The sequence below is a fragment of the Polyergus mexicanus genome, unplaced genomic scaffold, assembly GCF_030449975.1.
Source record: "Polyergus mexicanus isolate NDT 795.1 unplaced genomic scaffold, iyPolMexi1.0 SCAF_26, whole genome shotgun sequence".
NCBI lineage: Eukaryota > Metazoa > Arthropoda > Insecta > Hymenoptera > Formicidae > Polyergus > Polyergus mexicanus.
In genome coordinates, this window is record NW_027223346.1 from 3112760 (window position 1) to 3129934 (window position 17175).

The window sequence follows — 17175 nt, forward strand, 5'->3', positions numbered from 1 at the left end:
CCAGAGAAGTCCGTCTCCATTAAAAAAAGAAAAGAAAAGAAAAGGAGTTATATAAGCAACTTATGTCATTATTGAGATAGAATAACAAATTCTGTGTAAAATAATCGTGAAATATGTAGCAAATTTTTAATATACATATTTAACAATATTTATACGCGTAAATGATAAAAAGAATACAAGACTTTATATAATTTGAATTGTTTGTTATAAATAATAATTTTATAAATGTGCCCACTAACATTTTATTTCTATATAAAAGGTTTGTGAAAAAAAGAATATAAGTGTAAAAATAATGTATGAATGAATGGATTTTTAGAGTGGAAAATATACAGTTATAGTTTCTCAAATATGTATACAGGGGTGGCTGTTCATATGCGCGTGAACATAAAAATAAGAACTATTTTAATTTTGTTAACAAAAAGTTGTAATATACACATTGCATAAATCATTGCTGGCATCCATTGCTGTTAAATTTATGATGCATCCCGCTTTTGAAATTGCATGACAGTTTCTCTATTGTATATGTGTATGAGAAGCCATTATATTGATTATATTAAATTGATACAGACGTGATATTAATTGAATTTTGCGCACGCATTCGTTTTACGATGAATTTGTGCGAAATCGACTTGATGTTACACATTGCACATATCATTTCAACACAATGTCAGACATCGAATATTTTAGATTGAAGAAACATATTTGGCATATAACGACTGTTTCAAACAATATTTAGAATTTATTTAACGCGAAAACTCTCTTTGGATCTTGTTTTCATTAAGATAACAAATTGTGCCAAAAATTTTTCACACTTTTCAATCATATAGCCTTGCTTAAAATAGCATTTAACGAGACAACGGTACAACGTTACGAATTGACTAAGATAATAATGTGTAAGGTATGACAAGTGTTAAGTGTTTATAATTCAGTGTACTTGTACATAACAATACTTCTCTATCACCTAAATGTACATACATATACCATTCGGTACTTACGTATCGCCGCAGCAATCTACAAAATAAAAGTCATGGAACATAGTAAATTGTACTGTGTTATATCGTGGCAATATTTTTGATGCAATGTTTTCTGTCTTTTTGTTTTAAGCCTATTATTTTGTTAAGAAACATGTTATATGTTAGATAAACCGTGTTCTTAAACTCAATCAATTTAATTACAAACAAAATTTATTATTAAAATATATCTCAACTAAAATATTGCATGAATGTATTGATGCACATTTTGTACTATGTTTTTTCATAAATTTTAGAACCATTTAAATATATATGAACTATTAAATCAACTAAAACTAGTATAAATTATATATGAATTGAAAAAAACTTTATTATTTTTTCATTGTTAATAAATGTTTATATGATTGTTCATTTTTATTATGATAATTAAGATGAAGATAATCTGAGACATGAAATTAAAATTTAAAAAATTTTAAAAGGACATTGCTAAAGACTCATCGAAACACTTATCTGTTTTCAGAAATATTATTTTCAAGATAATAATATTCTAGTTTCAAATAAATCAGCATTTATATGTATTTATAATTAAAGATTTATAAAAATTGCTATTTGCTTTTTCTCTGTTAATAATATGAAATATAATTTACAATAGCCCTAATAGTTCCAGCTTCTTCAGATGTTCTTATTTTGTATGTTAATTAATATGCATCTTTTGTTTCCAGATCTAAACATTTAATTTTAATGCAACATTAAATTTTGTACATGGTAATAAATTATTTGATATGTATAAGATAATGGAATCTTACCATGATAGCGATAGGAGGTATGATGTTTCACACTTTCATTAAAATATACATTTGGATGTTTAAGCAAAGTGTCATTAAAACAATTATGTTTAATTTCATAATACTTGTTACATGCTGCAGAATATTGGCCATTCGTTGACAAATTCATTATTGTTGATCTCTCTGGTTTAAATATTAATTAGAATAGATAAAATAAAATTCTATTGTTCTTGTACATAAATTAATATCTAATGCATACTTACCCAATGCATTAAAACCACAGTTGGTAAGTTCATCTTCAAGTATATCCTGCATCATATGTTTAAAAGGACATCCGTGATAATCTCTAGGTCCAACAATTGATTCCATAATTTTTAGACATGTAAAGGGCTGATAATCTCGTCGACTACCCTCTTGTCCAAAAACAAATCTTACTTGGTAGCTGTGTTCTTTGTTAAATATAGCCTCGTTCATTATTTTTGTGAACTCATTTTTCCATAGAATCATTGCATCAGATAAAGAAATTCCTATACCCTTCAGAAACAAACAGTACTGTACTCTACCACCATGTGTAAGATGATGATTCTTTCTTAGTGCTTTGTGAAGCACTCTCATACAGAGAGGATACGAGGTTTCTGAAAGCTATAGAAAAATCATCGTTTATAAGAATGTTTAAAATGTTAATTATTACAAGACATTATGTTATAAAATTTAAACATTTGCCATTATTAGTGATAAAACTATCAGTGATTAACAAACAATGCATATGCATTTACCTTATCCAACTGATCAAGTGAAACATATTTTTGTACTTCTTGATCCTGTACTAATATAGTACTCTCAATATGAATATTATTTTCTAAATTGGCAAAAATATGAATGAACCTTTCATCATTATATAAATTAGCTCTATCTTCACGTGCAGACTAAAATATAATAATATAGAACAGAGAAAATTATAATAATTGCTAATGGTTTGTAATAATTATTTTTGTACTTCACAGATACTGACTTCAAAACTTAATATTAGAGTACTCTTATAGTATGGCACAAATACAAATGCTATTTCTCCTTTAGGTACAAAAGCTTCACCATTCATAATGAAAACTTTACGTTTCTTAACTAAACTAGTTACGTGAAAGAAAGGTACTTTGTAAAATTGTGTACTATCAATGCTATTAATATGCGAAGAAGACATTTGAAGATATTCCTTGATATCTTCTTTTTCATTTTGACTGATCTGAAAATAACAAAATATTATTCACTCAAGATAAATGAAAAATAGCATATTTAAATGATATAACAGATGATAACCAACACACAGGTGTATAATCAAAGTTATTAATGCGCATAAACTGCTCGATTCCTTCGTTATTTAACGAAGAAAATCTCCATTTGAATAATCTTGTTTCTTGCTTAAAAAACCAGCGCTTTTTGAGTGCATTGAAGGCAACCACAGATCTTAATACAAAATGAGATATATGATCTCTTCTTCTGATGTATATATCCTCATCTGTATGTGATTTATATCCAGGACTATTAATTAGCCTTGCAAATTCATTTATACCTTCCTTGTGCAATTCTTTAACCAAGGCAACTTTGCGTTGTGACACAGACATCGTCAATTTTTGTAAATGTATACGTTCTACCAAAGTAAGAACTATAACATATAAAAGACATTTTTCCATTAATCACACATATATTGGAGAAAATTACATTAAATTAATATATTAATTATATGGATATATATTTTAATAATAAATATGAGATATCAATAGATGTGAGAGAGAGAAATACATTAAATTAACCTTTAAGCCGTATTTCACATATTTCTTGCAGTTCGTCTAGCATTATCTCTCCAAATGGAACATTTTGATACAATTGCAGATCGTGAGGATACATATCGCCAAAAGTTTTCGGCGACCATTCGATAGGAACTTGAAATTTTGCTATAGGCAGCATATTTTTTGAATAAAACTTTAACAGAATTCAAAACGCGAAATAAAACAATACATTAAATATATAAATTATCAATTAGTTTCTTTTTTATCGGAATTGACATTACGCATTACGCTTGTCATTTAAATTTTCAGCAAATTGTGTATACAAAAGTGATCTGGCATCCAATTGAGTAACTGCTAAATCGGAAGTGAACTTTTCATTCTTTTTTTATTCATAAAGGAGAAAAAAATATTCAAAACGTCTTGTTGTGTAAAAATAATACACAATTAATTTTGTCCATCAATTCGGATAAAAAAGCTTTTGTGATATTTGTAACCGATTAAATGGATAATGGATAGTGGTATCTTTATCATATAAAGGGGTACTTTTTCATATGTAGCATGCTGCAACAGCAAAACAAACGTGATCAAAATTTATTAAAGCCCGTATCAGACTATGCATTAAAAATTAAAGATTGAAGATTAAAGATTGGAATTTGATTAATCAGAACAAAAAGGACTAAAATTTCTTTGTTTTGATTGGTCAAATTTCAATCTTCAATCTTCAGTCTCAATCTTCAATGCATAATCTGATACGGGCTTTAATGCGGCGTCTATAGCGGCGTCTATATGCGGCGGCTAAACCAATCACAGAGCCGTATTAGCATCTTAAGACGTTACTAAAGTGGCATTTACAATAGAGATTTTAAGCCCTAAGTCTTAAGAAATTGACCAATCATAGTCAAGTATGAGAAGAATACTCGACTGTGATTAGTCAATTTCTTAAGACTTACGGCTTAAAATCTCTATTGTAAATGCCACTTTAGTAACGTCTTAAGATGCCAATACGGCTCTGTGATTGGTTTAGGGCATCTTAAGATTGTGCTTAAGACGGTCTTAAATATAAGAACTGACTATGAATATCGGCCTTAGCATCTTAAGACATTACTTAAGACAGTCTTGAAATAAGAACTGACTATGAATATCGGCCGTAGAGTCCTATATAATCAGAAAAGCGACAATGACGTTTCGCTTGCTGATTGGCTGACCGCCACGGGCCCGTTCCACTTAACGACCGTAACGCTCACGCATCATTTCATCTTTGTTGTTCACCGAAAGTTAAACAAAGACAGATAATGCTTGCGAGCGTACTGTAAGTGAGAAAAAAGTATTTTTGTAGTTATTTTCTAAAAAAAAAAAATATTTTGTATATTTCTGAGACATTTTTAAGCTCGTATCAGACTATGCATTGAAGATTGAAGATTGAAATTTGACCAATCAGAATAAAAAAATTTTAGTCCCTTTTGTTTTGATTAGTCAAATTCCAATCTTCAATCTTCAATTTTCAATGATACGATCTTAAAGGCCGTATTACACTACGGGTGGCAAGCTCGGTTACGGTTATCAGTTGCGGATTAACCAATCAGCCGGCAAGCTGCTTTGCTCCGATTGGTCAATCAGCAACTATCAATCGTAACCCCAACTGCAATTGAGCCCGCAACCCGTAGTGTAATACAGCCTTTACGATTGATTACTGCGAATTGATTAATCGGAGCAAAGCAGCTTGCCAGCTGATTGGTTAATCCGCAACTAACAAACGTAACCCCAACTGCAACCGAGCCAGCAACCCGTAGTGTAATACGTGCTTTAAAAGCGCGCAGTTTATCTCTTATAAGGCCTATTGCACAATATAAGAGTACAGACAATAGGAACAGGAAATAAAAATTATTCACCAATAGGAACAAAGAATAATATCTATTCCCTGCTCTTATTGGTGGATAATTTCTATTTCCTGTTTCTATTGCCTGTTCCTTTGCATTGTGCAATAGGCTTGAGTCTATGCTGTGGACACGGATTACATTTGGATCACGAACTGCGAATCATCAACCACCCAATCAGATCCTTGGCTACTTTGCTCTGATTGGATGATCGACGATTCGCAATCCGTAATCCGAATTTGATCTGCATCCGCAATGCATAATGTGACACGGGCTTAACGGTGTGACGATCTAGCGGTAATCATATATCATATTTACGTTTATGCGTGGAGTGTGTATATGTACTTATTTTAATGATGATTTAATAGCGTTGTGCAGTTAATTGATCGGTTAAATATTTCTTCGCGATTAACTATATATCTTGCATAACGGACATAGGAGCTTAATTTACGAAATACTGCTAAAAGTAGCGTGAGAACTTTGTACCCCGGTAATCCGCCATTATCGCCGTTTGAGCGGCGTATGGTCGGCGTATCATTGACTTTTCTTTAGAGTTGGCCTTGTTTTTCGGGTGGTTGCCGAGAGTGCAATTAGGAAAAATTGATCATCGCTAATCATGTAAGTAATTCTGTTGCACGTGATCGACATCAGTCGTTCAACTGATTATTCGATTTTAACCTTGCGTCTGTGCCCGTTGTTTGTGTTATGTTAGGGCTCGGAGCCGAAAGGACAGCACGGGTAAGAGTGACTCTGAAGCTACAGACAAGGAGAATAAGAAGGAGAGAGCCCGAGAAAAGGAACGAAAGAAACGGGCAGCATCTTCTTCTAGCAGCGGAAGTAGGTTAGTAAAATCGGAAAGGCTGAAAATACAAATTAAATTTGTATATTTACATCGCAGGTATATTATTGATATATATGAAATTTTTGTTAAATAGCTCGTCAGACAGCAGCTCTGGGTCTTCGAGTTCTAGTAGTGGCAGTAGCTCCAGATCAAGTTCAACTTCCAGTAGCTCATCTAGCAGTTCAGCTAGTTCTTCAGGTAGTTCCAGAGATCGAGGAAGAAAACGCAGTCGTAGCAAAAGCATTGATGCTTCGCGAAGACATGATAATAAAGAAAAGGAGAGGGATAAGGAGAGAGAACGAGATAGGGATAGGGATAGAGATCGCGAAAAGGAGAAGAAAAAGGGAAGCAACTCTATTCCTGAAAAACCTAAACCTAAAGGACGCTCTAGGTGTTATATTTGTTACAGAGTTCTTCTTAATTCTTTTTTTGGTTAATTAGCAAATTAGTCATTAATTTTACACAAACATTGCAGATCTCCTTCCCCACGTAGAAAGCGTAGAGAACGTTCGCCGATTCCTAGACCAACAAAAATACATATCGGCCATCTAACACGGAATGTTACTAAAGAGCATGTCATGGAAATATTTTCGGCATATGGTCAGATAAAAATGGTCGATTTTGCGATGGATAAACTTCATCCTAATCAAGGAAGAGGATTTGCATACGTCGAATTTGATACTGCGGATGAAGCTGAAAATGCTATGAAACATATGGATGGAGGTAAGTATAAATTGATTACTGAAAAAAATTATTTCATGTTAACGCGCGTTGTAATCTGTTCACAGGACAAATAGATGGTCAAGAAATTACGGCTGCTCCAGTATTATTGCCGAAACCTCGACCGTTGATGATGCGACGCATGTCTCCCGGCATGGGACGACGTATGCCACCACGATGGATAGGTGGTGGCAGAAATACGCCGCCACGTTATCGCAGACGTACTCCGCCCATGAATCGCCGTAGAAGTCCACGACCACCACGACGCCGAATAAGGACTCGATCGCGAAGCCCACCTGGGAATCCACGACATCGACACCGTCGTTACACAAGATCCAGCACTAGTAGCTCCCGATAGTTTTTCATCGCATTGTACATACATTGTACATTTTTTTGAACTTAATATGACCACAACATTGTTGTATGGTCATGTTATCATATTAAGTAATACATGTAACAATTACATCAGATTATAAATGTGTTTACCAAATCATGGCAATCATGGACTCGTTTATGAATATCACAATTTCATGTTTCGTCGAATAAGCACTTTTGAAATATACTAATTTCACAACATGTAATGGTAACACATTTTATAGTTATTTAATTACCTTAAGGTTTTATAAAATCAAGTAGCATTGATATTATCCACGACATCGTCATGAAATGTATGTAAACATTTTTATTAGAAATTAGTATAACCATTCTTTAAAAAAATTAATATTAGCATATACATATGTGTGTGTGCGTCTGTATACAGGGTGTATCTGATGCACTAAACTTTAAGAGCGTATTCTAGAGATCAAAATAAGACTTTTTTTCTTATGAACATGGGTTTGCAAATGAATCCCTTTCCGAGTTAAAATTCGAAAATGTATGAAATTGATCAAACACTCGCAACACAAATTTATTTATCTCTCAAGAGAGGGTAATAGGTAACGTCAAAACAAAGATCAAATAATAAGGCAATCCATAATAACAAATTCAAGTGTAAATACGGACGAAAAGGATTAATTGTTAAGAACTTACGGCTGAAGTACGGACATTTTCTGCTTTCAATTTGACTGCGGTTATTCGGCGATAAAAGTGGCTTACTTTACTTTATAATTTACTAGGCTATACCAAATTTCAACCTGCCATTTTTTTTCTGAAATACAGCCAATTTTTAATTTTTTCCCAAAACTTTAGGGGCCTCTAGCTTGGGAGGAGGGTTCATTTGCAGACCCATGTTTATAGGAAAAAGTTTTATTTTGACCTCTAGAATATGCTCCTAAAGTTTAATGCATTATTTCAAATATACCCTGTATATACAGGGTGTAACAGAGCGCCCGTATCAGCAGTTTTTTGAGGAAACAACGCATTTTCGTGAAAAATGTTTCATGCAAAAATTGTAGAGCTCTAAGTGGCGCATTATATAATAATATTAGTATGACCTTGAATAGCACCGTCAAGATCATATAAAAATCACTGTATTTTTTAAATGGAACCCCCTATTTTTCATTACATATTCTTGTAGCTTACCTCGAGAGCTTTCCAAAACACTATAATGAAGTATTTTTTCATAAAATATTTTTTGAGTTATTTTATATTTTAATCTGACATATTTTGATATAAAAAATTAAATATCTCGTAAAATATTGTTTTTTTTTTTTGCACTAATTGATTTGTCTCATTATTCTGTACATAAAAGTATTACGGTAAGATTATCGAAAACTAAATATTTTACGAGATATTTAATTTTTTATATCAAAATATGTCAGATTAAAATATAAAATAACTCGAAAAATATTTAATGAAAAAATACTTCATTATAATGTTTTGGAAAGCTCTCGAGGTAAGCTACAAGAATATGTAATGAAAAATAGGGGGTTCCATTTAAAAAATACAGTGATTTTTATATGATCTTGACGGTGCTATTCAAGGTCATACTAATATTATTATATAATGCGCCACTTAGAGCTCTACAACTTTTGCATGAAACATTTTTCACGAAAATGCGTCATTTCCTCACAAAACTGCTGATACGGGCGCTCTGTTACACCCTGTGCATATATATATATATATATATATATATATACAGGGTGTTCGGCATCAATCGCATCACCGGTCGTGTACAGAAAAGTCCTTTATCATTTTTTTCTATAACACTTAATAAAAAAGTTATTATTGAGTAAAGTCTGGTCAATCAGCGCCGATCTTTAGCCGGGCGCCTGATAGTGTGCGTCGCTGCACACTTCACAGCGCAGGGCTCACCGACGTGCGCGCGGGTAAAGGTCGGGCGCTGATTAGCCAGACTTTACTCAATAATAACTTTTTTATAGAAAAAAATGGTAAAAGACTTTTCTTCTCGATTTCATCTGCTCTACCTGCACACGATCGATGATGCGATTGACGCCGGACATCCTGTATATAAATTTTTTCTCTTTAATCAATTGTCTTAATTATATCATGTGCACAAAGAATAGATCATGAAGATCAATCGATTAAATAACTTTTTACTTATGGATGAATAATAAAGACGGATGTGTGTGAAATATATATAAATTTTTCAGAAATTACATAAATATTCTATTAATAATATAACGTAAAAGCAATTGACAGTCTTCAAGGGGAATCTGAGAGAAAAGGTTGGTAAAAATATTGAAAACAATATTGATAGAAACTATGATTATTAGATTCTTTTACAAAGAATCAATTTTAGAAAAAACCTATTCACACAAAATCCTCTTATTTCGCGATATCTACATGAACAAAATCATTGCATCACATTGTAACTTTGCATCGATGAAAAATATCTACAATTTTTAAACTGTGTATATAATTGTTAATTGTATAATATACAGTTTTATAGTGACTTTACAGTATAAACGAAATAGAGTTTGAGAACCCGATCATATTCAAAGTTTACTTTTTTTCTTTTTCTTTTTTTTTTAGGCACCAGGGATATTCGAATGTAACCTGGTCCATGGCACAGAACTTTAAGAGATCTCATATTGGCTTTCTGGTAACACAACGACGTATATGGCTGAGAATCGAGAGAAAAGTCGAAAGAGAAAGATAAAATCGCCATAGTTTGTCTTGTAAACGTATTAAAAAATCGGGCTTTATAAACATATTCTTTGATTGAAGCAACTTTTTGGCACGCACAAGCTATTATTATATTAAGCGTCATCCTGTGTTTTTCGAAAAAATATTTCTAACTGCTGTAACTTTACCTTGATAGTTTGATTTATTTGCACTTGTCAAACCTCTATTTGTCACGATTTATGCGATAGGAAATTAAAAAATAATTTACTACTTTTGAATCATTTTTCTTTTTATATCACAGGAAAGCACCAGAGTGCTATTGTAGTCAGCATGCAAATGAAAAAAGCACGTGCTATCGAAAGCCAAAGAACTTTCCGTTTTATATGCCCTCTCCTTTTTTTTTCTCTACTGTCTCTAATGTACAAATTAAAATCTAAGAAGTAAAATTTATACATTTGATCATTTTTATATTACATCAATTAAATTAGGGGCAAATCTTACGTCCGCATTCGTACGTCAGTAGCAGTAGAGATTCAAGTTCGTTTATACGCGTCGCAATAAATAAATAATTAAATAATTTTTGAATAATAATAGAGATCTGCTCAACTCTTTCTCCTAACTTGGATTTGCTTTTTTTTTTTCTTTTTTACGTAACCATCGCCTCACGTTTTATAATAACTATTTTAATATTACACACGATACTTTTTTTATCTGTACGCATAGTTATCGTCGTGATTACGGCTTGTTACCACTATAAACAGTCAGATCACTGAAACTGCAGAAATCACAAAACATCAGCATGATTATTTGTGAGACATTAGCGATGCCGTGCGCCCTCCGTAGCTATTTTTCGTTAAACATTCATCATTCGTTAGCTGCCGTTATCGGTGGTACAGCGGCATCATAGCAAGGCATCTTCGTTACGTTTTCTTGTATAGTTCTATGCATTCTCGTAATCTTTCTCTCTTGAGATAGCTATAAATATTACATATATAATATCTATATACACTTTCTTTTTTCAGATAACGCGCTTCTTTTCTGTTAGCAAAATATCAGCACCGGGTTCCGAACGTCATAGGAGGGGGGGGGGGGGGGTGGAGCCGCTTAGAATGTCGGTCCGTCAGTGCGTTCTCTCGCGGAAACTGAGGACGCTGAGACAATATATCATCGAGACTGCGATCCATCCTCCTTCTTGTGAATATCCGCGTGCATGATGGCATTTTCGAGCGGACGTGTCGGCACTCCTGGGCCAGGCCCTGCTCTATGATGCATATGCAAATTACTGAGCGGACCTGGACTAGGATCCTTACTTCTGAGAGCATTCACCGGTGGAGGAGGATAACCAGCGTACAGTTTCGCTCGTTCTTCTTCCTCTCTGAATGCCGCCGCTGCCATTAATGGATTGTATCGTAACTGTTGCAGAGGATCGTACCGGTAATCTCGGAAAGGATCGCCCGGCCAAGGAGCTCCCGGTTGACCAGCGGGCGCGGATGGCGGTGGAAAGTGTTGTATCGGATGTGCGCTTAAATTGGGAAGTATGCTACTTCGTGGCATGGAATGCGAAGCCGGCATACTATGCGGATGCCTCGAGAGATAAGTATGTGGATGTGGATGATATCTCGGATCGGGCAGTGGATTTGGTCCTGGCCCGGACCCGGTCGTTCCGGGGCCGGGTACCGGTGGTCGTGGAAGCATTACAATTTCGTCGTCTTTGCTGCGTGGTTCTTCTTTTATGCGCACTTCTCCGGTATCCAAGGGCGCCGAGCCGTTCCTAAGCGGCGAACGATCTCGAGGAACGATCATGTGTTGCCGATTTTGGTGAAGTAATCTTTCGCGTTCCATCTCGCGTCTTTCCATCTCACGGCGTTCCTTATCACGCCTCTCTCGTTCTCGTTCAGCTGCTTCCTGCTGTTTCCTCTTTTCTTCTTTTTCGCGTTCCCGCCTTTCTCTCTCGCGTTGTTCTTCTCTCTCCCTTTCCCTTTCTCTTTCGCGTCTGATACGTTCTCGTTCGGCACGTTCGCGCTCCCGTTCGCGTTCTCTTTCCCGTTCGCGTTCACGCTCCCGTTCCTCCAATTCGGCGCGCCTATCTATCGCGGGCGGTTCCGGCTTCAAACCCCACGAAACAGTGGTCGGTGGAAATCCGGTAGTAGCACGTTGTAATCTGCAAAAAGATTGTATACTTTTTAATTAATATTCTTGAACTAGATAGAAAGAGAAGTGATAAAAAAAGAATAATAACGATAACTGATTAATATTCTATATAATGTACCCTCGCCATGGATCATGCACCGAACTGAGTCCGCCTATAGGTGGCATTTCTCTTGGCGGAAAAGTTGAAAGACTTGGAAAATTGGGATTCGGCGCACCAAATGTTGAAGAATATCTTCCAAAAGGAGATATCCCTGTTCCTGTATAAATATAAAACAATATTATAAAATTAATGCACTAAAGAGATAACATATATGACAACAAGAATAAGTAGCAGTCAAATGTATTTACAAACATGAACATACACATGAATAAATGTGAATTTTTGTTACCTCTATTACCTAAATGTGAGGTTGGTGTAGATAGAAAACCGACAGGATGAGGTGGGGGTGGTGCAGGATGCGCAGATGGCATGTTACTGGGAAATGGAGGTGCCATCGATGGTGCACCAAGTCCAAGACCACTGCCTGGTCCCCCTGGATAAAGATGGCCTGGTGGTCTTAATAACTCAGTTTTTGTACTAACAACACTTCCTGCCTTAGCTTCAGCCTGTTGCTTTTGTTGATGATGATATATTTCCCACGCAATGCGTACATGCATCGCATTCCATTTTCCACTTTTCTAGATTAAAAAAAATCAATCAGTTGATTGAAGATATATGCGCAACAGAATATACAATATAAAATTTCAGATTTTTTTAGCTTTTTGCATAAATATACCTTTGGCGCAAATGAAGTTAAATGATTAGGTGGCACAAAGGGTGTCGAAGGCGGACCAATTCCAGGATGAAGAAGACCAGTGTTAAAACCGGAATAACCGGAAAGATTTAAATTTCCACGAAAAAATGGTGATTCAACTCCTCCCAACTTCGGTATGTCCTTAAACTATATATTGATAAGTTTAGACATAATATTGGCCAGGCATAAAAGAAATATAAATCTTCAATCATTAGATAGTAGATATGCTTCTTACAATTGGAGGTGGAAAAAGCGTCGTTGCAGTCGGTGGCAGCAACGGCGTTGTATGTTGATGTACATGTGTGTGCTGATGCTGATGATGATGCATTTCTGTTCGAAGATATGCCGGTGGACCCAAATTTCCCACTCCAACCCCAACATTTCTGTCCTGAGACGCTAAGAATCTATTATCAAGTTCTCTCCTCAAAAGATCTGCCTGACCTGCAACATGTGTCACCCCTTCTTTTGGTTAGCGCATTTATTATCTGTGCCTACGTTTACATAGATATATAATATATTGAAACAATTTGATTATAAGCTTACTTGTTTGAAACAAAGACTCTGCGGAAAATGGATTTGGATTGGTCGTCGGTGGTGGAAGCGAAGACAGTGAAGTATGCGGACTTGAACTGGACACAGGTGGAGGTAAAGGTGCTGCAAACATCGGTGGAAATGTGTGTATGCCGAGTGGTACCGGTGGTGGAGTTGGCCTTGGAACAGATGTAGCCGTTGCCGGAGATAGCTGAGAAGCTGTGTTGCTGCTATTTTTTGTAGAGATAAAAGATTTCAATATTGTTTTTTAAGTGACACATTTAACCGAGCAATTTAAACTTGCCGACTTACCTAATCCAACCTTGTGGTTTAGTGTATGCAGGTAGACTAGAATTAGCTGGAGAGGAGGTGTTTGGCACACTAACAGGCGTTATGCTGCCGCGACTTAGACTACTCACGTTGCTGCTGTAACAAACATTATAATTATCATAAAAATTTTCTGTTGTTTTAACTAGTTAAGTAACTCTGACAAATGTATCCATAATTCTGCATTTGCAAAAAAAGAAATATTTTACCTGTAACTATCTCTTTCCCGACTAGGACTGTGTCCACGTGGAGAATTATTATTTCGTCCAGACAAACTGCAGGCCACCATGTCTCTATGGGCGATAGAATTCGCCGTGGTAACTGTATTAGTTATAGTGGACACACATGTCGTCGTAGCAGCGCTCAATGGAGTATTATTGTGATTTGGAAGGTTATTTCCTATGATCTGTTTATTTATGTTGGTACAAGGAGAAGCTCTACTTCCTCTCTGAAATATAATTATTATTCTCATTATTAGTACTTGCATTTCACGTCTTGGAACAAATAATATTTGTCAATGATATAATGCGTATAACTTACCACATCTGCACGTGATGAAGCAGAATGAGAAGGGGATGGTACCGCAGGAGGAAGGTACGGGCTATGATTTAAAGCGGTATACGGAGTGTAGAGCGGTGGATACGATGGTTGTGTCTGCGGATACGCAGCTATAGGAATGGGTGGTGGATAACTTGTGGTAGCCGCTCCATTTGAAGGTGCTGCTGGCGTGACACCTAAACTGGCTACCGCTGGACTAGTTGTATGACTTGACGAGACAAGGGGCACATTAGGTGGATGCAATGCAGGTATCGTAGTGTGCGGCTGCTGGGACAGGGAAGGTGGTGGCAGAGCAGGGGAAGCCGGCCGTTGTTGCGGAGCTATTGCACGTGGATTTGCTGCCAAAGGACTAGTCATCTGAAACAGGGTATAATTATTAACAAATGTAATTCTTTTGTATACTTAAGAGTAATTTTTTATAACATGAAATCATACTTACAGGAGGCTGGGATATGTGTGGGGGCAACGTTGGACTGGGAGGACTCGGCGCTGTTGGAACTGGTGCAGACGCAGGCACAGGAGGCGGTATAGGTGCCGGAGCATCCGTTGCTGGATTAGAAATTTGCCCACCCGTATCCGGTGGAGACCCACCTGCCCCGTTTGCTGGTGGCAAAACGTGTGGCGAAGAAGAGGGCAATTCGTCTAGAACAAAACATAAATAAAATATATATCGCACTGATATAATGTGGTAATATTTATAGTTTTGAAACATAAATATATTGCTCGCACTTACATTTCTTATTTTAGAAAGTATTACTTACATTTACGTGCAAGAGGTGGTGGGGTAGAAGATTCAAAGAGTATCGATTCGGCATCCGAGCCCTGTAAAATAAAAATAATAACGTTATTAAAATGAACCAAAATTATTTTCTTGATAAAGTACCTAAAACTGTACACGTACCTTATCGTCTTCTCCTTCACTATCACACTAAAACAAAAAAATAATTTATAAATTAATAATCCTTTGTTACTATCATACTTATTACTATAAAAAGAAATTTAGAGAATTTGTATTTATAAAATATCTATAATACTTACGATATAACCTTTACCCGAACTGCAATGACTGCTAGCCTATATTATAAAAATAGGTTTGTAAATAAATATAGTAACTTATATCTCTTAACGTTAGATGATAAAGAAATAGATGTTGATCCTTGTATGATAAACAAATTTTTATTACGCCAATATTTATTTATCATATATGAATTCTATGTTATATGAATTTAAATGAATTTAAATGAATTATAGCGTATGAGATTACATCGCTGAGATGGTCCCTAGAACTGTCTGCGTCCTGGCAATCCCTAGGTATACCAGGGCCGTGCAATTGTTCAGATGCTCTACCACTATCGTCGCTTGTACCTGCATCTAGGCCCTATAAAAGAAATTTCCGATATGTGATGAGATTGGTAAAAGATTCAACTGTTTATATAATCCAATTAAGATTACTAAATTATACCTGGTTTAACGTCGAGGGTGTCAGTATGGAATTATGTGTGTAATGGTTGTGCTTGAAATTGTTTTTGATGTGATGCTCGTTGTGCCTGTTATTTTGTCCCGTATCCACCTTTGGTTTCTCTTCCACTATTGACAATAATGTATGCAGCTTCTTAATATTATTTTTTCCAGCTAACTTTATTGCACTCTGAAAACACACAAAAAAATATACATACATATATATATATATATATATATATATATATATATATATATATATATATATGACAAATTCAAAATCTTTGATATATATTATATTCCTTTTCAATTACCTAGAAAATATTAAAAATACATTTGTAACACAATTGTTACCATAAATTTTAATTTTACGTTTAATATGAGAGAAATCTTTTATTTACATATTATTCTTAATATTCTTAATCTTAATATGAAAAAATAACAAATATATATATATATATTAAAAAAAAAAAATTATGCACGAATCTCACCGTGGTTTTTGTCAGTAATGAAATATGTATACCGGGTATGATAAGCATTAATCTAATATTATGAAATTCTAATCAAATGGGTGCACGAATATACATAAGATGCCCACCTGCGTTCGCGACAAATGCGAAACGACGCCGCTATCGAATTCCCGAAAATCGCTAGTCGTATCCCGCTCGCAAATCCGCGGTGTCGCGTTTCATTCTTCGCGCCCGCGCGATACCCGCTGCTCTAGCAATGTACGGTGACGATACCGACGTCGCCAAGAGCCATGCTCTCGAATCGCACGATCATCCGAGTTTTCGCACTGCCTCTCACCGCTGAACGCACTCGGAAACACCGTATAAACACCGTGCGAGAGAGAGAGAGAGAGAGAGGAATCTCGCCACGAAAATAGCTCGATTAGAGCAACAAGAGGTAAAGAACAACAACGACAACGACGATGACGATGACGACGATGTTGGGAAGATCGTCGATGATGCGTAGAGTCGAGAGTCCGCGGCGAAACGGATCGCGGAACTTTCACACGCTGTTGCGCGCGACCGCCGGTGAAAAAAGGACGGACGTGGTCGGGCGAGACGAGAGAGAAGGCCTCCTTCTCTCCGTCGGAGCGAGCCCTCAAACCGCGACACCAGTGCACATTTCCGAACGCGCTGCCGCCTTCTCTTTCTTTCCGCGAGCGAACGTGACGAATAAAACGTTATCGTTGATACGCGATACCGGATCTCGCCACGCGACTCTCCGCCGATGACGATGGACGACGACGACGATGACACGACGGACTGATTTTTCGCGATCGGCACGGGATAATCTCGCCGCGAACGGGCGTTCGCAAGATGACAGAGGGATTTCGCGGACACCCGTG

At 36.0% G+C, this 17175-nt stretch overlaps 3 protein-coding genes across 4 annotated transcripts; 1 reads left to right on the top strand and 2 right to left on the bottom strand.

The window, feature by feature from the left end:
* Positions 1 to 91: 91 nt before the first annotated feature.
* Positions 92 to 3981, bottom strand: LOC138943261 (DNA primase large subunit). 2 transcript variants are annotated; one of them, XM_070313931.1, is made up of 7 exons: positions 3565 to 3981; positions 3079 to 3416; positions 2769 to 2996; positions 2533 to 2682; positions 2020 to 2398; positions 1778 to 1939; positions 92 to 1011 (listed from the first exon to the last, which is right to left on the bottom strand). In XM_070313931.1, exons 1-7 carry the CDS (start codon positions 3716 to 3718, stop codon positions 992 to 994), a joined length of 1431 nt encoding a protein of 476 aa, XP_070170032.1. In that variant the 5' UTR covers positions 3719 to 3981; the 3' UTR covers positions 92 to 991. The 2 variants fall into 2 exon arrangements, with proteins under 2 accessions (XP_070170032.1, XP_070170031.1); XM_070313930.1 differs by lacking the exon at positions 92 to 1011 and adding an exon at positions 1374 to 1695 and having other exon boundaries at positions 3565 to 3980.
* A 1726-nt stretch (positions 3982 to 5707) lies between these two features.
* Positions 5708 to 8362, top strand: LOC138943343 (RNA-binding protein with serine-rich domain 1-B). Its single transcript, XM_070314091.1, has 5 exons — positions 5708 to 6032; positions 6127 to 6255; positions 6350 to 6646; positions 6731 to 6978; positions 7044 to 8362. Coding segments are annotated over exons 1-5 (966 nt in total). The 5' UTR covers positions 5708 to 6030; the 3' UTR covers positions 7334 to 8362.
* A 606-nt stretch (positions 8363 to 8968) lies between these two features.
* Tay (tay bridge) lies at positions 8969 to 16509 on the bottom strand (the record flags this gene model as incomplete). Its single annotated transcript, XM_070314316.1, has 16 exons — positions 8969 to 12163; positions 12272 to 12410; positions 12543 to 12831; positions 12930 to 13094; positions 13183 to 13388; positions 13491 to 13708; positions 13791 to 13904; positions 14015 to 14253; positions 14346 to 14720; positions 14803 to 15005; positions 15125 to 15185; positions 15265 to 15291; positions 15402 to 15437; positions 15628 to 15741; positions 15826 to 16011; positions 16420 to 16509. Coding segments are annotated over 16 exons (3459 nt in total), but the record flags the coding sequence as incomplete, so codon positions are not given.
* Between the last annotated feature and the right edge of the window lie 666 nt (positions 16510 to 17175).